This window comes from Kryptolebias marmoratus, linkage group LG21 (genome assembly GCF_001649575.2).
Source record: "Kryptolebias marmoratus isolate JLee-2015 linkage group LG21, ASM164957v2, whole genome shotgun sequence".
In the NCBI taxonomy this organism is placed as follows: domain Eukaryota; kingdom Metazoa; phylum Chordata; class Actinopteri; order Cyprinodontiformes; family Rivulidae; genus Kryptolebias; species Kryptolebias marmoratus.
In genome coordinates, this window is record NC_051450.1 from 8,805,964 (window position 1) to 8,814,954 (window position 8,991).

The 8,991-nt window shown below is 42.6% G+C and overlaps 1 protein-coding gene across 1 annotated transcript in view; it reads left to right on the forward strand.

The window, feature by feature from the left end:
- drosha (drosha ribonuclease III) overlaps nucleotides 1-8,991 on the forward strand; it is a 143,841-nt gene that overhangs the window by 113,886 nt on the left and 20,964 nt on the right. The window contains exons 26-28 of the mRNA XM_017414122.3: nucleotides 498-603; nucleotides 4,526-4,667; nucleotides 8,664-8,746. Coding sequence (XP_017269611.1) covers nucleotides 498-603; nucleotides 4,526-4,667; nucleotides 8,664-8,746 — 331 coding nt within the window. The remainder of the gene's footprint in view (nucleotides 1-497; nucleotides 604-4,525; nucleotides 4,668-8,663; nucleotides 8,747-8,991) is intronic.

Consider the following 8,991-nt stretch of genomic DNA (forward strand, 5'->3'; position numbering starts at 1 on the left):
ACCTCTCACTGCCCTGTCTAACACCATGCAGAGAGTTACAGCACACTCCCCCTGCTTTGGCGCCGACGAGAAGCTGAGGTGCAGAATCACAAGCGTAGCCACAAGCGTTTTTCACGGAGAGCGAACTTTAAAAGATGGGCTGGAAACCTGCGCGCCCCAGTCGCTGCTTCTGCTGACAGGCTCTCCTGCAGGTGGTTTTTTTTTTTTTTTTTCTCCTGTTAAGCGCTTCTGTTTTTGTACCTTTTGTGTTCGAGGTTGCGTTCAGATCCTCCCCGAGTTGTCACACTCCCTGTCAGCGCCGCCGCTCCCAGCGGCCTACACATGAAACGCGCCTCAGCCGCCGCCGCCGCTCTCGTTAAAACTCTGAAAGCCCAGTAGATTTATCGAGAGCGAGTGATGCCACACGACCCCAGACGTTCCCCTCATTTAATCCCCTTTGCTGTCTCTCCTGTATGCTTTTGTAACCTTCTTTCCCTGTTTTCTGCCCTTCTGTGCAGGGGCCACAATCAGAGGATGGAGTTCCTGGGGGACTCGATCATGCAGCTCGTTGCCACCGAATATCTATTCATCCACTTCCCTGACCACCATGAAGGACACTTAACAGTAAGATCAAATCACTCAAATCAGATGTCATCACCCAAACCTCTTACAAGGTTATTTTTTCCATCTCCACACATTCTTTGTGTGAATGCTTATAGAACATTCACACAATCGTTACTTTTAACTGTTCCGTACGTTTTACGGCATCTAACTCATCCCACAATTTTTGAGCTATTTCAGCCGTTCGTGTATTGAAACGTTCAGCTTTTTAATGCCATTCCAGCTATTACTTTTGGTATTGATATATTTTAAAGTTTTTAAAATATTAAGGTTTTTCAGCAATTTGTTTTCCCCATTGAAATTCCGTTTTAAACTGTCGATTTCTTACTGGTGTTTGGAAACTAACTTCTTCAGCAAACTTCCACCTAGAAACACCATTTAAGGTTTAAACAAAACATAAGACTTTCAACTCTTACTGTATGATTCAGCTTTTTGATATCTTGTATAGTTTTTTAATAATCTCAGTTTAAAAATGGTAAAAAACTTTGGTCCGACCCTCCTGTCGTGCTGCGTTGCCGTGGTGATTGAACTTAGAACGTTCAGGTGTGACATCACGCAGAGCTTGTTCAACATATAGGCTTTGTTCAGATATTTTAAGTTTTTTTTAAGCTGTTTTAATGTTTTTTTTTCTGCTGTTTTAAGGGTTTGTTTTTCTGTTTTTAGGTCCTGTTCTGCTTTTTGGGATGTTTTCATGTTTTTTTTTTTCTGCTGTTTTAAGGGTTTCTTCTGCCTAGTATGAGCCTCTTCAGCAACTTTCAGCAATCATTGAACTACTTCTAGCTACAACTTTAACTGTTCAAAGTCAACTTCAATTGACATTTCAGCGATGAAAACATTTCAGCACAGTTTCAGTTTTTAGTTAAATCATTCACACTGCATTTTTCGCAGGACATGCAATTTCAGTTTTTTTTTCCCCATTTATACTTCAGCTCTTTACGTCTGTTACCAGAGGTTACAGCTGTATTTTAGAGCTTTTGTGCCCTTTATGATACTTTCTTCTTCATCTTTTTCCTCCCTGTCAGTCTGTGAATCAAGTCTCGGTCAGCTTCTCGCCCGCCTCTGTTTCTCACTTGTTTCCGCAGGAAAAAAACAAAACAAAAACTCTGTTCTCCTTCCTTTCACGCTGCACCTGTGTGTTTGCTGTACTCTGTCAGATGGGTATTGTCATGAGACCAAATTGTTCTGTGGTTTTCAATAACAAACACATCTTTGTCTGCGCTTCTCCTTTTGTGGAAGCTGTCAAGTGTCTGCGGAAATAAAGTTGTGTCCAAGAGAAATATTTACCCTTGTAGGGATAGTTTCACCAGTTCGAACTGATCTTCTGTCGGATGGTTATCAGTAGTTGGTACCTTCTAAGCTAGGGGTGGGCAATCTTGGTCCTCGAGGGCCACTATCCTGCATATTTTACTTGTTTCCTGCTCCGACACACCTGATTCAGTGGTTAAATTACGTCTTCATGTTCTGTAGAAGATGGTTAATCACCCATTGATTCAAATCAGGTGTTGGAGCAGAGAAACAAGTAAAACATGCAGGATAGTGGCCCTAGAGGACCAGGATTGCCCACACCTGTTCTAAGCTTTGACATCAGTCATAGTTCCAGCTCACAACTGGCACTTACATCTGTCTTTATTGCTTATGGATAACAGCCATCTTAGGAAGTGGTCCAAACCACCTCCAAAGGCCACCAGAGGTGGTCTGAACTTCTTCCATCTACTAGGAAGACCACCTGCCCACTCACAACCCTCTCATCCTCCGTTTGTTCTTAATCTGTTTAAATAAACGACGCACGTTAGCGCTGTAGCTAACTGATCGAGCTAATTCGTTCATTCATTTCTCCACTCAGATGAAATACAACGTTTTATGATATCAGTTGGCAAAGAGCCGAGCGGGAGCTGGCTCGGTCAACTGCTTTGCGATGTGTTATCCGCGAAGGAATAATCTGAAAATTTACAGCCAATCAGAGCGATTCCTCAGCTTCAGCACAATGTGAGCAGGAAAGCTCCAGGAAGTTAAACACAGGACTTCCTATTGCTGCCTGTTTAAGAACTGTATTATTTTAGACCCATTCTGATGGTCAGTTTTTGACAATGAATTAGTAACCAGCAGACTGATTTTAAAAACTCCAATCGATCAATCTAATTGTATCAAAATATGTTGAGTTTGATGAGGTTCTGAAAATCAGGTGGTCTTGATACATCTACATACATTTGACAGTCTGAACACAATCCATCCTGAGCCAATATGTAGGACATTCTACTAAACTGACATGACCCCCCCCCCCCACACACACACACACACACACACACACACACACACACAGACACACAGACACACACACACACACAAGTAGCAGAGTTATTAACCTGGATGTCTCGGGGTATAAAAAAAGTCTGCTTCCGCTTCTGGCTGATTAAAGATGATTAAACAGCCATCTGTGAAATTATTCAGCTTTTTTTTTGTTTTATTTTTTTCCCCAAGCTAAAAAAAAAATGTAATCAGATAATCAGAGTCCTTCACAATAAAAATGTCCATTTCATGATTACCAGGATGCAACACAGTGAGTTTCTCTTTCGATTAATGTGCGTTCTGATTGTTTTAGAGCTAACTGGACCCACCATGGTCAATGCTTACTGTGACTCCCGTAGAACCTGTTCCTCTTTCTACATTACTTCATTGTCTTTTTTTTTTTTCTTCTTCTGTTTTTCTGTTTTGCTACCTTTGTGCCAGTGAAGACCAGGGAGACTGAGATGGTTTAGACCAGGGGTGTCAAACTCAGTGACGCAAGGGGGCCGAAATTAAAAATTTGGTCCTAGCCAAGGGCCAATCACGATCAATATTTATTAAAAAATACATAAATTAACCTTGGTTTTAGATGTATTATATCAAATCATTCATATAGAAATATCAATTACCTTTTCCCAGTTACAGATTATACAGAATTTAGACTTTAATGAACACAGACAAATAGATCAAACTTCAAAAAGCACATCATTAGCAGTCATTTCTTACACCTCACTTTAAATTATTTTTTTTACATTAAAACAGATTTTTTTTAAAAAAGCCATCAACAAAAACCTGATCATACAGAAATTAAAACTATATATTGTTGGCTTCTAAGTCACCGTCAAGAGAAAACTTCACTAATTAGGCTCAGTTTTTTAAAGCAAAATAAGAATCCAAGACTAGAGGGCCGGACTGAATGAAATTTAAAAGTTATCTTGGGGGCCGGATGAAATGTTACAGAGGGCCGGATCTGGCCCGTGGGCCTTGAGTTTGACACGTGTGGTCTAGAACAAGAACAAGAACCCTCTCCAAGTGGATATTTATTTGCAGCTCTTTCTTCCTTCTCTGAAGCTCTGACGTCATTTGAATAAAAGCTTCCATAGAGACTGGAAGCTCTAGCAATGCCCGGGAGTCAACATGGGCCACATCTGAAATGGATTTCAGATTGAGAGGAAAAGAAAAATTGCCTATTCAACTAGTGTTTGTGTGACTTAAGTCACGGTTGCGTGCGTACCGCAAAAAGAGGGCACATCACAGCAAGACGGCTTCAGACGGTCTTGTTGCGTTCCATTTGCTCCTTTCCTTGCGTCGTGCAGCTATATTTACCATGTCTGTGTTTTCCTTTTAGAGCCTTAAATGTACCCGAACAAGTCGAACATGTTGTCATCCGCTCAGCTCCGAGTCAACATGTAATATTTAACAAACTCATGTGAAACCTCCCTGAAACATTTTTTTTTTCTTTCCAGCTTTGATGAATTATTCCTCATTCCATTTTCCCCTTTTTATTTATTTATTTTTATTTTTTTCAAACTTGTATTTATTTCTTCCATTCGAGACACGTTCACCTTCCTGTACCGACAGGACGTAAAAATAGTGTCTTAATTTTTTTTTTTTTTTTTGTGTGTGTGTGTGTGTTCCGCAGCTTCTCCGCAGCTCGTTGGTGAACAATCGAACTCAAGCCAAAGTGGCCGAGGAGCTGGGCATGCAGGAGTTCGCCATAACCAACGACAAAACCAAGCGGCCCGTAGCGCTGCGGACCAAGACCCTGGCTGACTTGTTGGAGTGTACGTAACGCATTAACCTTTCGACCCGCTTACAGTCGCACAAAGATGAATCACAAGACAGTCCTCAGACCTTTTTTTATTTTCCCCCGTCTTTCACGAAAGCAGTCTAAGCTGACAGCACGTTTTTGGAGTCTTTGTTCTCTTTGTGTTCCATGTCAAACGCAGTCACTTCTCTCCTGAAGAGACTGAAAAATGCTTCTTATGTGTTTAACATGACTGAAGTATCCATTGATGTTTTTTTACTCTTCCACCAGCCCCAGCTGCCACATCTCCTTTAGTTAATTACCTAATAATAAGCTTGCGCTTTTCCTGCACTCAAACACATATTTTCAAATCTACAGAACCGTCAACGAAGTCGAATGAGACTACAGACGTCAGATTTGGCTGCTCGAGAGAGAAAGAGTCAGTTTCTGGTTGAGTTGAGACTTTTGGCCTTCCGGGGCTTTTGTAAATTAGAGGAAACTGAATGTCACAGTCATAGATTTCCAAAAATGAAACAAAATATCTCTGAAATATGGGTACTGCTGTAAGCTGGTGAACATGAACAAGATTGGGTCCAGTTAGTTTTCTTTAGAAGCTCGGATCGGACCAAAGATTTCTAAAATTAGACGTTTTCTCGACATTTAAGCACTGATAAAGCATTTGAACTGACTAAAATTTAGGAATAGTGAGAATAATAGTAGGATTTAAGACAAACTAAGGTTCAGTTCAGCTCTACTAAAAGCATAAAAAGTACACCCTTAGATATTCCGTAGTTTTAGACTGAGAAAATGGGAAAAGTGACATTTTTCACATTTTTTTCATAACTCGTGTAAAAACTAATATGTCTGAAATCGTTTGAAACCCTTTGAGGCCAGCTGTCATTTTCAAAATCATCTTATACAGATCTCCAATGAGGAGCTCATGATTATAAAAGAAACACTTTAGATGCATTTTAAGATACCTCTTTCCTTTATATTTGCTGCAGTCGTGCTAAAATGTAGTATCTCGTTGGGCTGCAACTGTTGGAGACTAGTTGGTACCTCAAACTTGACTCAGTACTACAAGAAAATATTCAAGTTTTCAGTTCCAACCTCACTGGATTCTGAGTATTTGTGACCAAGTGCCCAGCAAGCTGCGTGGTTACTTGCATGGCTGGTAAAACTATACTGTAGGCCGCGCACATTATTTCATTACTCACCTCTGCCCATACCTTATACCTCAGCAGCTGCCGACGTTTAGGATTTCAAAGGGAAATGAAGTGTTTTTGATGGTAACATAAATCAAAAGAAAGTCATAAAAGACAAAAAATTAATTTAACTAATTCAAAATTGACAATCAAAGATCAAAAAAAATCAATCTGGTCTCTTTGGTATTTTTCGTGATCGCTCAGAAGTGTGCCGTATCGAGAGCCAAACACAGGAACACCAACAAGGCAGGAAATACCAAACACAGACAGCGTGGACGTGAAATGGTTCAGTTTGTTGTAAACCAACCAAAAAATTCCAACAGCTGAGTCCTTCTACAGCTTCGTGAAGGACAAGAAAGTTGGACGGATGTCCCGTTGTGAAATGTAGGGCTCAAGTTCCCGACAGCATCACTCCAAACCAGTGTGGACCAGTTTTTTGATAACGATTATTTATCATCTATGTGGTTTTCTGTCGAAGGGGAGCTCTCTTTGCTGGTGTCCAAAGCCAGCTCTTGCGCTCTTGAGACATTTTGGGGACGCCTGTGACAAAACAGAGACGGGTTCAAGACACTCGTGACGACTCTGATTGTTTTGAGAGAAAGGTTGTCGGGTATATTGAGGAATTGAGACCGTCACAAGAGAGTTTGGAGACTCAGTCGTCGGCAGTCACAGCCCAGGGAAACACTACCTTAAGGTGTAGGTTGTCCCAGTTCTTTTTTTTGTCAAATAAAAATTGGTGAAGTCGCAGAGCTATGTCTCTCTACAAACGGCATACTCTCATGCTTGCATTTTTAACCATTCCAATTGTCTAAAATGTTTTTAACCAAGAAAATACTAAAGTTTGCGAACAAGGTATCAAATACTAGAAAATAAAACGCGTCACAACTGTTTAAGTGACAGGAATCAGCTCCCATTGGTTACCTAGTCCTTCTCGAAGCGGCGTCCTGGGCTAGGATTTTAGCCTCTATCTTTTTTTTTTTACTTTTTGGTCCAGGGGGACACTTGAATTTCAGAGGCAGGGGTTCAGTTTTACCTCGTTATGAACTTACAGATAAATAAGTAAAAGGTAAAATGCTTCCCTTTATATTAAGGAACCCATCACACTAAAACCAGGCAGCTTAATAACATTGGCCGACGATAACTCGTACCAAAAATGGCGCATTTAAAGGCTTTTTTGGGACACATTTACCAAATCAAGATGCTTCAATCCCTTCCTTTTGCCAGTCGTAGCGTGTTTAACATCAATGTCTTTAAACTCTGAGCTAGACTTGCACGCGGCGACCACTAATACCTCCCAGGTGATAACTTTGCAGGCTGCACCATTAAGGGACATTAAAGCGAGGCCCGCAGGCCATATTGGACCACAGGTTCTGATAATCACAAGTTTCTGGGATCATTAGGCTACTATATTATATTTGACGGGGCCACACAGCGGGACGTGGAGCGAGCTGCCAGCTGCCTCTCAGACAGGTGAAATCGATCAATCTTTCCTTGTTTCGGTCCCAGACTCATTGCTGTCAGTTTCGGAGCCTTCTCCCGCTCGCGGGGCTGTGGCCAGTAAAATAAAAGGAAATCACTTTTTAAAAAAAAGAAACAATAAACCCGTTTTACAGTACTACTCACCATCAGGGCCCATTTCTGGCTGAGATTTAAATCAAATATTGCACTTTGTGAGAACAGAAAGATCAGTACCCAACAATCCCCTACGATTTATCAGCAATTGAACATTATTTGTCAAGATTTGACTTTAACAGTTGAATATTCAGGAAAAATAGTGGGTTTTACCTTTAAGATATGGTAGAACCCGTTCAGTTACTTATGCCTGAGCTCATTATTACTTATGCCTGATCTCAGCCAGATCTCGTGCTGAGAGTACGCTCAGCTACTACCACATCAAGCTTTAGCTCAAGGTCATTCAGCTGTGGTGCCATTTTGACTTGGGCGGACTCCAAAGTGAATCGGTTGCACGTCTGCATCCATCTAAGAGTCTTATTACAAGCTGTCGAGTGGTTCATGAGATATGTTGCTTATAGACCAATGTAGATCCACGGAATGGTAGAATAAGGAGGCAAAATGTGGAAAAACAAGTAAAAATTAAAAAAAAAAAGAGAGAAACGAGACCAATGTCCTCCTGGTTAGCTTTCAGCCGACCGAACTTGACGCACGAATCCCAAAACAACGCGGAGCTTCATTTCATTTGCCTTTCAAATCGTTCCTCTGAGCTCGGGCCCCGGAGCAGAGTCGACGACACCGGCTGAGGACGAAGAGGGGGGGCAGCGCTGGAAATGAGCGCAGCTCCTCCGTATATGAAGCGCCGTGCCCCGCGGCTACAGCAGGCCCTCGCTGGCCTCCCGAGAATATTACCTACTATTCCCCGCTCGCGTCCCGCCGTCTTAAGTCACGGAGATGAGCGAACGTGGCGGCGGCTAATGGCGGGAAAACAAAAAGGGGGGGGCGAGAGATGAAAATGACCCCCAGCAACCTTCTGCTTACATTTCAGATCTTTTATTTTTATTTTTTCCCAGCTCACTTAGGCTGCAGCTTGACGTACAGTTTTATCTTCGAGACGGCGTGAATGTATCTCTGAACTCTGTGTGGCCCTCGCCGGGTCCATTTCCCGTCAGATTAAAAAAATAAATAAATAAAAAGGCCGTTTTTTGGGAAAACTCTCACTGTGGAAAGCCACCGTCGTCGCCTGCCCTCCGGTTTTCACCGTCAGCAGCGGAGAAAGTTCCGAACAAGCGCCTAATCGTGCTCGATCTCTTTTTTTTTTGTGTCGCTTCTCCCCGCACCTTCATAAATAAGTGCCCTTCTTTTGTCGTTCGCAGCTTTCATCGCCGCTCTCTACATCGACAAAGACCTGGAGTACGTTCACACCTTCATGAACGTCTGCTTTTTCCCTCGGCTGAAGGTGAGCTCCTATTGATAGCCGTCCGCGCCGCCCGCGCCTGATCGATGAGCTGCCGAGCAGGGGGCACCTGAGGAGATGATGAGGACGGGAGCTAATGGCCGAGCCCTAATCGATGCGGGGCCTGAAGTGGTGCTTGGCTCCTGAATGCCTCTCATAATGGCGGCCCGGGCTGCTATTTTAGTCGTCTTTAATGGCAGCGGCGCAGGGATGCATGCATCGGCGGCGGCGGCGGGGGGGGGGGGGGG